This window comes from Symsagittifera roscoffensis, chromosome 1 (assembly GCF_963678635.1).
Source record: "Symsagittifera roscoffensis chromosome 1, txSymRosc1.1, whole genome shotgun sequence".
NCBI classification, from domain to species: Eukaryota; Metazoa; Xenacoelomorpha; order Acoela; family Convolutidae; genus Symsagittifera; species Symsagittifera roscoffensis.
In genome coordinates, this window is record NC_087062.1 from 38,178,479 (window position 1) to 38,194,788 (window position 16,310).

General features: G+C 35.5%; 2 protein-coding genes across 2 annotated transcripts in view; both read left to right on the forward strand.

Annotated features, from left to right (window-relative positions):
* Window positions 1–16,310, forward strand: part of LOC134844082 (protein YIPF6-like) — a 509,298-nt gene that overhangs the window by 178,654 nt on the left and 314,334 nt on the right. The window lies entirely within an intron of this gene.
* LOC134857140 (dynein axonemal assembly factor 8-like) lies at window positions 58–14,793 on the forward strand. The gene is made up of 16 exons (XM_063873518.1): window positions 58–291; window positions 460–784; window positions 1,101–1,379; window positions 1,938–2,001; window positions 7,392–7,630; window positions 7,809–7,891; window positions 8,024–8,199; window positions 8,398–8,947; window positions 9,133–11,533; window positions 11,675–11,832; window positions 12,168–12,375; window positions 12,644–12,793; window positions 13,019–13,344; window positions 13,985–14,070; window positions 14,149–14,218; window positions 14,305–14,793. Exons 1-16 carry the CDS (start codon window positions 58–60, stop codon window positions 14,374–14,376), a joined length of 5,421 nt encoding a protein of 1,806 aa, XP_063729588.1. The 3' UTR covers window positions 14,377–14,793.

Sequence of the window (16,310 nt, forward strand, 5' to 3'; positions counted from 1 at the left end):
TTTGACGATGTATTTTGTTTCAGAAGCATCTCTGCAGTAGCAAAAAAACTCAACATTATGGAAACAAGTATACTTTTTATCAGGTTTGTTTCAGATTGGGGTGTAAAGGTGGCGAACTTAGACACTTCGGACACTGGTTTCTCCTCAGATGAGGATGAATCTAGTGGCGAAAGAGGATGTGCGGTGGGAGGAGCGGAAAATGCCGTCGATAAGTTTTCAGTGCGGCCTAAAATTAACAACATATATGAACAGGTTCGAAACAATCTTCCGGCTATCGAAGACAACTTATCGGTGAGTTATTTTTTTTGTTTGTGTCTGGAATAGGCTACTCATGTTGGCTACTTCAAAAAAATTGAACACTTAAAACAAAACTACTGGACAAAAATTATCAATTTTTTGTTTTAACATCTGCTGTCTTGCTTTAGTTCTGAGAATAAATGAGTTGTTATATCATTTCAGGAGGATGATTCGGACAGCGAGATTAAAATATTCACTCGGAATCTGCCTAGTTTGGGGCCTAAAGTGTATACAGACTTCGTGGATGATCCGGAAGAACTGAAAGGTCTTATCGACCACAGCAAGAGCAGAAGTATACGGAGTATTAATCAAGCGGCAACATCTTCTTCTCAGACGTCTACTGTAACTAAGAATGGCGACGGTGATCATACTCCTGCAGCGAAGTTCGAGTCGAAAGTCAATGCCGCTCTGCAGTCTAAGGCGGCTGACAAGAAAAATGCTAAAACAAAGAAATTGGAAGATTTCGAACAGGAAGCTGACAGAATGGGTTAGAAGTGTTGAAGGGGGATTGTTCACTTCGTTTACTGGATTGTTTACTTCTTCTATTGTTCACTAGGGAGATTTTTAATCCGTGTATTTTGGGGCGAGATTATTCACATAGCCTAATTTTATTTGACGAAGGAATTGTATATTTTCGCTAAAAGTATTTTCAATCAAACACCTTTTGGAAAGTAATTCCCCGGAAAGCTATTTGTTTGAAAATTTAATTGCTAGCTCAAAAAGAAGCTATCTTATAATTTGTTGACATCGACGTCAAGTGATGCTGCTTAGCTGAATAATGGCTAACAGATGATTTGTTTTAGTGCGAGAGGTGTTTGCGTCTGATGACGCTTCTGCAGATTTTGCATACGTTCAACCCATAATGTTGTCAACTCATGGACTCACCCAGAATTCATTTGACACCTTTCTTGGTCGAGTTTCTCCTGATATGAGGGAAGTTGTTTCACCAGAGAATTCCAGTCGATTGGATTACACAGACTCAAACATATTCAGACCAGTTCAAAATGGAACGGGTTCCGGTGACAGACAGCAGACAATTGGTGCACCAAAACGAAGTTTGATGCCATCCTACGATCCAGATAGTAAGTTACAATACTAGAAGTTTTGGTTCATGATCAGGCAGATCCAAATTTCAAAAGAAACACGAGTTTTTTATTAAATAATTATACTTGTTATGTAAGGTGATTTCCTGTTCCTTTGAAATTCCGTTGTTGATTTATCGCACAAGATAGGAAGCTCCGCGCTGCCTTTCTTTATCAGAATGGGCTCGTTATTTCTATTTATACCAAAATATGAAGAGCTTTTTGCATGTAGTGACGGTCGGGTCTTATTAGCGATAGTTTCGATGACTCTTTTAAGCAAAGCTGCGGAACTGATCATTATTGTTTTTTTTTATAACAAAAATCAATAAATCATCTGAAAAATTGATGCAAAAAATCACTGTGTGGTTGTATTTGAACAAATTTATCTCTTAAATAGCTACACAGGTTTTGTATGCTGTCCTTGAGAAACTTACGTTAGAGTTAAAACCGTTTTCTGGGTTTGTTAATACGTTTTGTCGCATAGATTTGCATCGCACACAAGCGATTCTACAACTGTTTCTGTAATAGTGTTTTCTTAATTTATTTTCCGTGTTTCAGCTGCCAATGATATGCTTATGGACAAACTCTCTAAACTAGCGTTTCGACAACAGGAAAAACTCGAGTAAGATTTTGAATAACAATTATTGTTGCCGTGCAAGGTGCACAGAAAGATTCGACCACACTTACTTTGCACAAATGAGCTTATTTTCAGACACAAAAAAAAGATTAATAATAATTCAAACCCATTGGTTAATTTATACAAGATAATATCTATGATATATCTATTAACTATTATATATTTAAATGCGGGCTTCACTATTTCGCCATGTTTAAGTTTTTTCAACGTATTCTTTTTGCATGTTTAAAAAAAGAATTTTTGCACCTTTAAGCTAAATCGTATATTGCAATGGTTAAGATCTTTTTTTTTTCCATTTTCCAGTTTAAATTCAGTGTTTATTTCATCAAGTTTGAAATTAGCAATCCAATAGTGAGATTTTTTCAGGATTTTCCCAGGTTTTGCGAATCTGGCCTCCATATATGAACAAGCAAATCCTTTCAGTTTACGAGATACGGCAATTTTCGAGATTTTTCAAAAATTTCTAGAAAGTTTAATTTTAAAAAATTTCTTAATTTTTGAAATTCTCTCCCTGTAGTTGGGTGCTGTCAGGATACTCTCAGGGGTTGCGAATCTTGCCTCCAAAGTTTAACTTCTCAAATCCTTGCAGTTTTCGAGATGATGTTTTTTATGATTTAAAAAAATAAATTTAAGTTTTTTTTTTGAAAAAAAAAATCATTAGAACGGTCTTATCTCGAAAACTACAAGGATTTGAGAAGTTGAAATTTGGAGGCAAGCGTCGCAACCCCTGATAGTATCCTGACAGCACCCAGCTACAGGCTAAGATTTTAAAAAATTCAGAAATTTTTTAAATTTAAATATTCTAGACCTTTTGAAAAATCTCAAAAATTGCCGTATGTCCTAAACTAAAAGGATTTGCTTATTCACATATGGAGTCGAGAATCGCAAAACCTGGAAAAACCGTGACAACATCTCACTATTGGATTGCTAATTCCAAATTTGATGAAATAAACACTGAACTTAAACTGGAAAATGGAAAAAAAAAAGATCTTAACCATTGCAATATACGATTTAGCTTAAACGTGCATGAAATCTTTTGTTAAACAAGCAAATCGAATACGTTGAAAAAATTTAAACATGGCGAGATAGTGAAGCCAGATAAATAATAGATGACGTTTTTTATGGTTTTTTCAAAAATTTTCAAAAAAAAACAGGTTTAACAAAAATTTTGTGAAGATCTCAATCATGTTGTTCGAAACTGTGATAGTACTATCAGGGGTTGCGGATCTTGCCTCCAAATCTGAGTGCTCAAATCTTGTTTGTTTTCCAAATATGACACTTCTTTGTCATTTTTTCAAAAAAAAGTCCGAAAGCCTAAATTAAACCTCTTTTCAAAATCTGAAATTGCTAACCTGTAGATGGGGGCTGTCGCGGTAATCTCAGGGGTGGCGAATTCGGCTTCCAATTAAGAATGCTCAATTTTTTTCAGCTCACGAGATACGATGATTTTTGTGGTTTTTCAGAAATTTTCAGAAAACTCAAATTACGAAACAGTTCACAAAAGTGAAATTCTCAACCCTGTAGTTGTGTGCCGCCAGAGTACTGTCAAGGATTTCGTGTATTGCCTTCAAATAATACTGCTCAAATATTGGTAGTTTTCGAGGTGTGACCTTTCTTTTGGCTTTCAAAAAATATCTTTTTTTTATAGAAAATTCAAGTTTGAAGTTTCTCAAAATTTGAACTTCTTAACGTTGTAGTTGGCTATTGTAAGAGTTCTCTCAGGAGTTTCAAATCTTGCGTTCAACTGAGGCTGCTCAATTGCTTTTAGTTCTAAGATTGCCGTTTCTTGGTTCATTTTAAATTTTTTCAAAGAACTTCACAAAATTTGACCAAATTTAATGGTTTTTCAAAAATTGTATTAATAAATTTGAATAAAAAACTTTGCAATAATTGTAATTACGAGCCCTGTAATTTGATGCTGTCAGAGTACACTCAATGGACGCAGATCTAATTTCCAATAAATGCGGTTTTTATGAGTAATTATTTTCAGAGAGTTATTTTCAGATGGAGAAAAAATATTAACTATAATTCAAACCAATTGGTTAAATTATACCAGATACTAGTTATAGGATTGCGAGTTTTGGCTGAAAGGTTGACCTCTCAACTCCTTGTAGTTTTCGAGATATCGCAATTTTTGATTGAAACGAAAAATTGATACTTTGAAATTTACAAAAAAAAAATTGTTCCAAAGTTTGAAATTAGTAACCATTTAGTTAACTGCTGTTAAACAATTGCACTGAGGTTTCGAATCTTAGCTGAAAATATGACTTCTTAAATCTTGGTAGTTTTCGAGATATCGCACTTTTTATGATTTTATCGAAAAACTCTTGATACTTAGAAATTTAATTTTGAGTTTTTTTAAGTTTGTGATACTTTTACCTATTTGGTTAAAGGCTGTTAGACAATTGAACTAGGCTAACGAATCTAAGCTGAAAATATGATCTCTCAAATCCTGATAGTTTTCGAGATATCGCAATTTTTATGATTTCATCGAAAAACTCTTGATAGTTAGAAATTTAATTTTGAGTTTTTTTTAAGTTTGTGAAACTTTTACCTATTTGATTAAAAGCTGTTAGACAATTGAACTAGGCTAAAGAATCTGGGCTGAAAATATGACTTCTCAAATCCTGATAGTTTTCGAGATATCGCAATTTTTATGATTTCATCGAAAAACTCTTGATACTTAGAAATTTACTTTGAGTTTTTTTAAGTTTGTGAAATTTCTACCTATTTGGTTAAAGGATGTTAGACAATTGCACTAGGCTAAAGAATCTAGGCTGAAAATATGACTTCTCAAATCCTGATAGTTTTCGAGATATCGCGCTTTTTATGATTTTATCGAGAAATTGATACTTAGTAATTTAATTTGAGTTTCTTTCAAAATTTTGTGAAATTTTTACCTATATGGTTAATTGCTGTTAGACAATTGCACTAGGCCAACGAATCTAGGCTGATAATATGATGTCTCAAATCCTTGTAGTTTTCGAGATATCGCGTTTTTTATGATTTTTTTCGAAAAATTCGTGATACTTTGAAATTTACAAAAAAAAAATTTTCAAAAGCTTGGAAGTTTTTCACCTATTTGATTAAATGCTGTTAGACAATTGCACTAGGCCTACAAGTCTATGCTAAAAAAAATAATTTATAATTTTTCTAAAAATTGATGCTTAAGATTTAAAAAAAATTCTTCTTTTGAAATTTTTACCCATTTGGTATAATACTGTTAGACAATTGCACTAGGCTTGCAAATCAGGGCTAAGAATTTGAAACTCAAATCCTTGTAGTATTCGATAAAAAATTACTAATAACGATAAAAAGTTTTAATAACTAATAATAAAAAATATATCTTGAAGTTTTTTTTCATTGATATGCTTAATGGGTAGACTCTAAGTGGGCAATCTCGATGCCCTTTGTCTATCCACTCCAAAGTCTGGTGCTCATAATGTTGGCATAATTGTTCCATTTCTAGTAAATGTATATTTGTTATATGCTGATGTTGTTTGTTGTAACTTATGGAGAAATAAAATCTTCTATAAGCTTGGTGTAGGCGCTTATAGAAGCCTAAAGACCTTTCTATTGAATTAAATTAACTTGAAGAAGAATACTTACAAAACTATTTACAATAGAAAACGAGGATAGCCGGTTGCTGTGCAAGTAGCACAGAATGTTCCGACCATATTGTTAACAACATGCATTAACTTTTTAAATAAATATTGTTTTTTTTTGCGTGCTGCGATGAAAGATCTGAATAAAACTTGAAGTTTTAGAATATTCGACAGCCACAGTAATATAGGCAAATCGGATAATGGTTTTTGAAAAATGAAAAGTAAAAACTGAAATTGAACAAAAAATCTATTTTTTTTTGCAGAAATTGCTGATGTAGTTTTTTAATTGCAAAAAAGGCGTAAAAATTCCAAAAATGTTTTTGGCTTATCCTTTTATAATAAGGCTGCTCTCTTGCTTAAACTGATCGAAATTAGACTCAATTTCATCAATTTCTTCTAACCAGTTTCTGTGGTTAAATGAAGTTTTCGAATTTTTTTTTTATTTCGTTCAAATCACGACTGAAAGGGCTTTAAAATGATAAATCACTCGAACCATTCTCATGATTACAATTGCAAACTTTAGTGAGCGTTAGTGTTATACTATGAATTTTTTCTAACCTAAGTAGCCAATATTGGTGCCACTTCTGGTGGCACCTAACGGCTTTTTGATAGAATGTGCTTTGACAATCGATTAGTAATAAGTTAACAAATTGATTATACTGGCGAACTTTAGTGAGCGTTATTGTTATACTACGATTTTTTTTCTAACCTAAGTCGTCAATATTGGTACCACTTTTGGGGCAACTTTACGGCTCTTTGATAGCATGTGCTTTGACTTTCGAATAGTAGTAAGTTAACGGAGTTGATTTTTTTTTCCAAAATAACAATGATTTTTTTGAACAAAACAACAATAATAGAAACTCGATTTCAGAATTTTTCTGTCTCAATAAATCTCGCAGGTTTCTGAAATGCTTTATTAATACATAATGTGGCTTTATGCTTTCCAATTTATTGTAGGCAAAGTTAGTGTGGATGCCTTCAGTTTGTCATATTCCAAATTGTTGCTTGCAAAAATGTGTCTTTAACATATGTAGTTCTTTATATGCGACTAGTGTTTGCCGATTGTTAAGCGTTCGTGATCGAGAGGGGAGGGCGTGAGACGCCAATTCTCGGTGTCGCTTGAAAATGTGTAGAAAATTTTACTAATTCGGGGCTTATTTCTTTTTTTTTTTCGGATTTCAATTTATACAGCTGCGTTTTTGTGCTGTTCTCGTTAGTATTTGCGAAGCAGCTTCGCTTCTGTTATTTGTGGCACCTGATTTTGCTAGAAAATAAAGAAAAAGAAAAACTGAAACACCCGATAAAAAAGTGCCTCCCCATTTTTCAATTGGTCGGAACAATAAATTGTTTTTCCTTTAAATGCGTTTTTGGACGCAATTTCATTCTCCACCAAAAGTAATGAATTTCGTCTTAAAATAAAGTTTCATACCGATAATAATAAATTTTTTGAAATTGCTAACTTTTAATCAAATAAAGGGTGTGGGCTTTTAAAAGTATACAAATCAATCTCATCTTTTGTTTATATGTGTCAAACCTAAATTTGTGATTTATAAACACTCAACGAAATAGTTCCTTTTGACAAACACTATATTAACCAATTGTAATTGAGGCAAAAAAGCGAACGTAAGAAATAATTATTATTTCTCAATTTTGATTGGTTAATATAGTTATTATATACTTACGACGAGCAGGTATACGTGTTTGTCTACTTGCAGACCGCACTCTTTTATTTCTAGAGTAAGTTCACAATAAAAACTTGGCTATTTTTAGGAAAGCTGCTGCTGATCGCCAAGAAAACATAATCAAGTCAGTCGGAATCCAATCCAAACCTGCCATTGTTAAAAACACGAAACAAGTGGAGCCAAATAGTGCAACTCGAATGATAAGCGCGCTGACATCCACCGACTCTGAACTTGAGTCTTTAATCAGAGGACCTTCTAAAGTCGAAACTGCCACCGGATCGACGTCACCTATTACTTTCGACACTTCTGCGAAGTTTAAATCAACAGGTTGACCAATAAGTTTCGAAGCTTGATAGTAGCTCAACCATTATGAAGGTGGTGAACTTGTTTTCTATCGAGTTGTGCAAATAATTAACTCCGTTTTGATTGATAGTTCAGTTTAACAGCTGTCTTGGAAAGGATTCGTGTCGTTTGAACTTGTTTTTGATTTTCGTTGTTGTTTTAGGAATTAGCACAAGCAATAACCAATCTGGAACTGAACGTGTGGTTCACTTTGCCGGATCCAATTACGCTCGTCATTCGGCACAGGTAATTAAATTTGATCCGAATACGTGCAAAGTGTCAAAATCATTATAACCAATTTACCTTTTTCTGGGCGTTTCCGCTACTAGTACTGCTTATATGCATGTGAACATGATTGGTATGAAATTGTTGATGCAGATAATGGCGGATCCGTCTCTTCTGAATACCCAATCAGATTCGAGTGATTCTGAAGAAGATTCCGACAGGTTTGTCTCCACTTCTCGACTGTGGCATGAGGAACGTCGAATGGTGAAACAGCAGATCAACAAAAACCAGATCGAATCTAACCAGAAGTCGAACAACAGGGCGCTCAGGTTTGTTGGCTGCTCTACCTTATAGTTTTGAATGAAATCGTTCAAATATGAATAGCTGCTGTCTAGTAATAAAACTAGAATGTAGTGTGGAATATATTAGTATGACAGAAATCTGAAGGAAAGTTGTAAGTCTGCTGAAATTGTGTGCCTTGCGAGTTTTACGTTTATCAAAAACGAAGGTCAAATAAATGGTTTTAGCAGCATTGTCAACAAGTCGACAACGGTCGAGCTCGACTTAGCTGACCAGAAGTGGGGAAAGTCGAAAAATGAAAAAAATGACATTGAGAAACTTGATCTGATTGAGTCATGGGCGTGGCCTAAAGAGGACGCTTGGCTCTTGGAGAAAGACGACCAACAAGATGAAGTGACGAATAAGGAAAGTGCGATTAGTGTGTCATCTTTCAGGACGGATTCGATTCCTGACGAATACGCGGATGAAGATGAATTTATGGATTCAGAGGAGAGCAGCTTTCTCAAGAGCTCAATGGACGAAAATTTCGGAACTTTCCGTCCACGTGAACTGAACAAAAATGAATCGCAGGATGACGTAACGAGAGATGATGCAATACAGGTAGAGGTGGTTGATTACGAAGAGATGATTATTCAACGTAAAAAAGAAAGGGTTAGATTGGAAGCGATAAGGGAATCAAGGCTGCGATTGAAAGAGCAGTTGAATAGTATATACAAGCACGACTGTCAACAGAAGGAGCAGTTTCCAGCATACAATACAGAGCCGGTCTATGATATCGTAAGTTCAATTTACATACTACGTGGTTAACAAATGGTACAACTGATAAATGGTACAACTGATTTATGCAGTAGTGTGTGGTCGCAACTTAACATTGTATAGGGTTAATGTATATTTTTGCAGAGTGATAAAAACTTGGGAATTGAATTATTAGATGAATGCACTTTGCTCTGTTTATGTTTTAGGATGAAAGCTACTCGGACGCAATTGCCCCGCTACCCGAAAATTCAGAATTCAAATACGAAGACCTCTTATTGCTTACAATTAAAATGAACAAACCCAACGGCATCAATATCGAATCCATCTCAGAGTTACATTCGCATCAAAAAGATGAACCCAATAACTCAATGCAGAGCATTGGTTGTTTCTGTGCGGTACTCACTTGGCTTTTGTCATTGGCCAAAAGTACAAAAGACATTTACACGAGCTACCAGAAAGTTAGAAGCTCCAGCACAGATTCGGATTTCTACGTGCCTTTCTCGACAGTTTCAATGCAACAAACAGTGTTGCAGTCTGAATTGATTGTGCATGTTGCGATTTGTCCAGCGTACCCTATTTCGTTTCTGCGTGATCACTTTCTGAAGACGAAGAAAAAACCGAAGGCTGGCCAGGGTTCAAACAAGAACATTTTCTACCAAATAGTGTCCAAGTTTCTGAGTAGCGTTAAATTGCAAGATGTAATTGATTGGGATACGGATTTAATCGCTAGTAGAGTGCTTGAGAATCATGTTTACAAACCGAGAATTTCAGACTGTTTACTATCATCAATCATTTCGATATCTGGGGACAAAAAGCAATCAATTCATCTGTTCGACTCATTACCTGGGTTTTTCTGGCACACTATAAATACTCCTGAATGTCTATTGAAAATTTCGGATTTTGATGTATATTTGACGGAGTTCGATTCTGAAAGTGCCTCATATTCAACTGAAAATGCTGTCTGTTTAGTCGACGAAGAAATTTACGGAGACAGAATTAAAATGTACCATCTGCTGATGAAGCTGCTGCATATGCAGCTTGACCTATCAGGCTTAAGGCTTCTTCACCCAACAGTTGACCAGTTAGAAAATTCAGTCCATTACCACCAGTTCAAAGACTTCTCAAAGTATGGTACAGACAAGAATACCCAAGTTTCAGTTTTGGCGCTGGCTTTGAGAGGACACAATGCGTTCAACAAGTGGAATTGTGTGGTTGGTCATTTGAACCCAGTGCTCGCTAAAATCACTGAACCAAATAGTTTGACAGCAATGTTTGGTAGCGATTCGAGTTGCTACATTTACGTTCCAAGAAATCATTCACGCCAGGAGTTTGTGAAGTATTTTGGAACAAGACTTGACGTTTCTAGTTCAGTAAACACGAAAGAATGTAGGTTTTACTCCAAATTAAATACGTCTTCTGATGTCAAAGTTGAAAAGCCGAAAAGTCATAAAGATATGACGGAAAGTTCCTCAGATGACGTAATTGCATCACCTCCGAGCATGCTTTGTGCTGTCATTCACTCATACATCATTCTCATCATTTCGCCATTAGTGCCTTTCCAGATCTCAGGTTATATATTATCCGTATGCCAAGAATATGGATTCGAATTTCGTGGCCTCAGAAGAAGCTTTATGGACCATAAAACGAGTCATGTAATGGGTATTCCAAATAGTTCTTTCGGCTGTTTCTTCCAAAACGACAAGCCAGAACCTGCTACTTGTATAAGACTAAGCGGAGAGAATGCATCATCACATTGCTGGATGCTCATAAACAACATTTATAACCAACTGTGGGGTCGCTTGTCATGGAGAATTGACCCCGAGTTTAAAAACAAATTGTTCTTTTGTGTCAACGAAACTGCAGCAGTAATCCAATGCTTAGGAGGGGATTTTGAGTCTTCTCCGAATCATTTGTCAACCGGATCACTGCCACGCTACATCGATGATTACGAAACTGACATCTACACTGAGTCTCTCTGTGTTGTGTGTTTTGTCGGAAAAGCCGAACTTAGATCAATAGGATTCGAGCTGGGAAAACTGTCAAATCTCGTCTATGAAAGTCGCTTTTCGCCACAATACGATGCTCCAAGATCTACCACTTTCTCCTGCGAAGAAATGGAGATATTGGGAATTAAATACAGAACAAAACTGACTAAGTCGCAATCAAGAGAGCTGACGGTTTTTGAAGTCGGGGATCCAAGTTACTCGGCTAGTTTGGAGTTCTTGTCGAACAACCCATGTGTGACTGTTTGTGTGCGAGGTTTGAACGTGTTTGAAAAAGTGAAAAAGGTATTCAGTATCGACAGCAAAGGTGTAGCGGCTGTGCTTCCGAGTCACGCGTTCAAGAACCTAACTCGCTTTATGAGTTACAACACAAAAGAGACTTATAAACTGATGAAGTTGTTCTTCGATGACTCTGAACTGTTTTCGGACGATGCTATGAGAACTACTTTGTCGCATAAACCATGTGGAGTGGAAACGAGAGCAGTAAAACTAGCAAAGTTGGGACAATTGGACAGCCAAGGAAGAGGAAAGCAAGCCAAACAAGACCTGAAAGGATCGGTGCTAACTGTGAAAGTGGAATCAATTTACTCAACAATTCTTGCAGGTGTGTTGTTGAAATTTTATTACGTCGATTTCTCACCCAAATATGGCGGCATTTCGGTTTTAGTGAGAAAACATTGAATTTGATTTTCTGCTCTGAATTGATTATGTTATGAGAGTTGTAATAATAAACATTTTTTTATAGGCCCTTCGATTGTTCCAACATGTTTTCTCGTGAAACCTGACGCGTGCTTCCGATTCTTGCCTTTTGTGTTGAGAACCATCTATAAGGAGAAGTTTTCTGTTTTGGGAACGGAACTCCTGGAGTTGGGTGACGAGCACATCAAATTCCTCAAATCACAGGTAGTTTTTTCAGTTTGATCATTCAAGATTCGTTTGAATTGAAGTTGTTAGTGATCGAAGATTTTGTTTCACGTACCTTCCAGCACTTTTTTCTAATAATTGGACCAAATACGTTGCTTAACTCGTTTTTTTTTGCCGTAAGGTTGAGACCGTTGTCGATCTAAAATACAAAAAAATAAGTTTGTTCAAATATGGTGATCAGATAATATAAATGTAATTTTTTTCAGGGAAAGTTAAACTAGCAAAAACTTACGTTTTGTCTGTACATAAAATTCAATTAAATACATGCAATCTTATTGTTCCAAAATGAGTGCAAAAATTCAAATACTTTTCAGCTTCCGCCCGGTGCCAATTCCTCCTCTGTGTTTCGGTGGTGTGACGATGGCCCAGTATGTGTTATTGCGGTGGAGAGGACATCGGCAGTAACTGCTCTATTGCAGCTGATTGGCCAGTCGACAAGTGACCCCCTCACTGCCAAAAGACTGTTCCCCAAGTCATGGACTGCGCAGTTTGGAAGGGACGAGTTCGAAAACGGATTCTTAGGTAAATATTATAGATTTAACCTTCTGAATAAAAGCATACTTTTTATGAAGGGCGGAAATCATTCAAACGAGAATTGAAACACGATGGTCAAATATGCACATGTTCCCATAGACCCGTACCTTAGTATAAAATTAAGTAGCCCAATAAAAAGACAAATCCGGTGTTGTTGGTCTTCTAATCATTTGAATGAAAAATGTGTTGCGGAAATTAGTTGTTTGAAACTAGGAAGCTAATTGTCAAATCTTACACTAAGTTTTTAACTTTTCAGTTCCTCAGACGTACGAAGAGAGCGCGAGTTACCTCAACTTCTTTTTCCCTAAAGGAGTGCTACATTCTAAGTCATGGAACAAAATGTCTCCAGGATCTGACAGAGCACTCGCGTCCTTCCAAACCAGCAACAGAACTCTACTGCTGGAAAGTAAGCATGTGTAATAGCATTAAATTGTAAATCAATTTATACTTTAAGAGATATGAACGTAGTCTTTGAACGTATCTAGTTTTCTCTAATTCGGTTAATTGTTAAGAGTAATGAACGTAGTGAAGACTCTTAGATAGGTCTTGGGATTTTTTTTTCAGATTCGTGTTTGAAAATTATGAATTAAAAGTTGATGAATTAGGCGTTGATAAATTTGAGTGTTTTTAGAAGACAGATTGCTTTCTGAAGCCAAACTTTCACAAGAGGGTAACGCCAGCAATGTATTATCAACTGCCCACTCCCTGCTTAACCAAGTCAACATTCTCATCTTGCCAAGCAATCTACTTAATACTAAACTTTCCGCAAATTATGTAACCTCACCATACAACAGTAACCATTTGGACCATACTGGAGAGGTGCCTGTGTATGTGGACATTCTGATCCAGCTGAAGACGAAGGGAGTAAATATTCTGGGATTGAGGATGCTCTCGATGAGTGCAAAACAGTCGAAACTAGTGCTCAAAGTTCTCGGAATGCAGAACGACCAACAGAAGGTTAATGAAACTCAAATTTGAGAGCTGAAGTATTTCAGCAACTGAAAGTTTTCATGACTGATATCTGGTGTAGCTTACCTTTTTAGTCTGTATACAGTCATTTGGACAAACTGTACATATACTTTGAGGATGCTATCAAGAACACTTTGTCCGCCGAAATCTGACTTACCACCTGTGCCAGTATCTATTTACACTATCGATCAGCTTAGTGAATTATTATTACGAACCTTCTTTTTTTTCTAAGCTAACTCGCAAATAAAAGTGTTCGATTATTTGGAATGTTCACTGAGCATTGGAAATTGCACAGCATCTGTTCTCTGCTTTATTTGTGGCTAGTGTTTGGTGCCTATTAAGCGCCCGGGACTGAGTGGTTAGTGTTGTTCAGACTTTAAATCTTAAGGTCGCAGGTTCGAATGTCAGACATAGCCGATTTTTTTTTTTTTACTAATTCGAGGTTTTTATATTTTTTATTATTGCACTTTAGAGCTGGTTTTTGTCGTGTTCTTGCTAGTGTTTGCGAAGCAAAGTTTCGCTTGTGTGAAAAATAGATTTCCTTTTAATCGACTGAATTTTAGAACGGGTTGTAAAACTTCCATTGTTTTCTGAAATGAATTAAATTTATTTTACCCTTTTTGGATAGATGGATCTGATCTGTGGGGGACCTTGTCTGGCTGTGGCCTTTCACAGAGACAATGCTGTCATCTGTTTTGAACAGATGCTCGGAAGGTAAACGTTTATCTATATCTCAATTTTAAAGGAATTATTTTGGCCTGTTTTCAGTTATAGTTAAAATTACTTTTTTAGTACATACGACGGTAACTCGCTATATTCGAGATACAATGACCAAATTATCAGACCGACAAGTCTCATTGAAGTAAGTTTTTAATCATCATTATAAAAAAGCTGATTACGCATGGCTCATCGAATTTCGTGAGTAACTTATGACTTATACTATTTCAGGTCAACGTGTTACTGCCAATGTTGTTTGAAAGTCTGGTAGACAATGATTATGGAATGATCATTTGTCCCTAGCCAAAATACGAAGTTGGATCATATGATAAATTCATCGTGAAAACACTATCAATTTCTCTGCGATTTTTGTAACTAAATCATTTGGTGCTACCGTTTTGCATCGATGGATTTCAGCATTATCTCAGCAAAAGGTACGAAAAACTATATAAATGATAAATGTCCAATAAATCTCAGAACCACTTTCTAGATAAGTAACAGCTTTGCTTGGCTTATGAACAGCTTTTGTTGTAAACTGCTTGATTTCCAAATCCTATAATTTGGTTCGGAAAGATAATTCCAAAAGCTCGTTACTTGAATGAAATAATTGAATCAATCAATTGTAAATAATTCTTTTTTTTTGTAAAAATCGCTGTTGTATTATCCTGTTGTAAATAAAGTCATATCAGTTCAGTTCAGTAAAAATAAACGTATACTCGAGGTGTTTTGTAATAGGTCGAATTTCATCGATGAAATTTTCTAGTGTATTTGCTTGCGAGGACCGGTATTCAATTCATTGCTAGACTGTGATGCAGTGTTTACACTAACGAGCGTAGTGTGATAGGACGACTTGCCTTTTATTTTCCCATCCAAGTCGCAAATATTGGTGGCACCTTACGGCTTTTTGATAGCGTGTGCTTTGGCATTCAATTTATAATAAGTTAGCACAGTTGATTTTTTTTTAATTCATCAAATGAACCGAAAAAAGCTATTTTTTTAAACAATAGTACAGTTATAAAAACTCGATTGCAGAAGTTTTCCAACTCAATCTATATAGCATTTTTTTGAAATACATAATTTATTCATAATTAGACATGCATTCCATGTATTATATGCAAAGTTAGGGTAAATGCCTTCAGTTTTTAGATTCCAGTTTATTAAATGCAAAAATGTGTCGTATTTGGTTCCAATTTTGCTGCATCGCGTTGGCATTTAATTAACATATGTATCTGCTTCATTTGTTACTGGTTATAGTAAATTGTCAAGGGCTTGTGATGCAGAATCGAGGACATGGGACTCTTAGTCTCCTGGTTGTAGGAGCGAATCCGCCTCAGCAAAAGTTTCAAATTTTCAATGCTCATTTTTACTTTTTTCTTATTTCCTTTAATAGAGCCTTTTTTGTTATCTCGCTAGTCTTTGCTTTCAGTTTTCTCGAGCAAATCGATTTGTGAAATGAAGATCAGTGTAATTTTTTTTGAAATGTAAATGAACGAAGTGAGTTTTCATTTATGTGAATGCTTTTTGTTTCTTTTTAAAGCAATTCTTTTTTGACTTCGAAAACTTTTTTTATTTCTATGTTATTTTCACTTCTTATTTGACTACTTAGTAGAAGCAAGTCCTAATAGAGTCGCCCAGATGAACAAAAATGAATCTCTTCCGATGTGCGAGTAAAATACGGGCAATATGGAGTCAATTTGTTTTGATGATAGATGTATTGCTTAAATTCGCATACGTTGGTTGGCATTTATCAATCGGTATTATGTTCTTGTTTCATAAAAAGAAAGTAAGTGAGATAAAAAAAGGGTATTGCAATCGGGCAATCGGGTGCAGCAGTTTTTCTCGCGAATAACTTCGTTCACAGAATGGTCATAATTAGAAATGGTGTACATTTAGGTTCAGATCATATTGAATTCAGTTTTTCATTTGCGTCTCCAACACATTGGGTTTGGAAGTAACGACTATGCCTGGGACGTCATTGGACCTGGGTTCGAAACTGGCAGGACCTTTTAATTCAAATGGCAAATTTTTCGTTTCAAAACAAATTATGGGCTTAATATTTGTCTGGTTTTTTTGTCGGATTAGTTGCCACATCGTATAATTGTTTTTTTTTGCCGTACGCTTTTAACATTGCAGTTGCGATAAGTGTTACGATCTACTTCTGCTGTTTGTAATTTCTTGACTTCGTATATTTTTGTTTTCGATCAAACAATTTTTTCTGCTCAAATGATTTCGGATTT

Bases quoted from the DNA above. Each gene is read 5' to 3' on its own strand.
- LOC134857140 (XM_063873518.1), top strand. From the start codon at position 58: ATGGAAACAAGTATACTTTTTATCAGGTTTGTTTCAGATTGGGGTGTA. The intron at 7,631-7,808 runs GTTGACCAATAA...TTGTTGTTTTAG, and splicing joins TGCGAAGTTTAAATCAACAG to GAATTAGCACAAGCAATAAC. The intron at 12,376-12,643 runs GTAAATATTATA...TTAACTTTTCAG, and splicing joins GTTCGAAAACGGATTCTTAG to TTCCTCAGACGTACGAAGAG.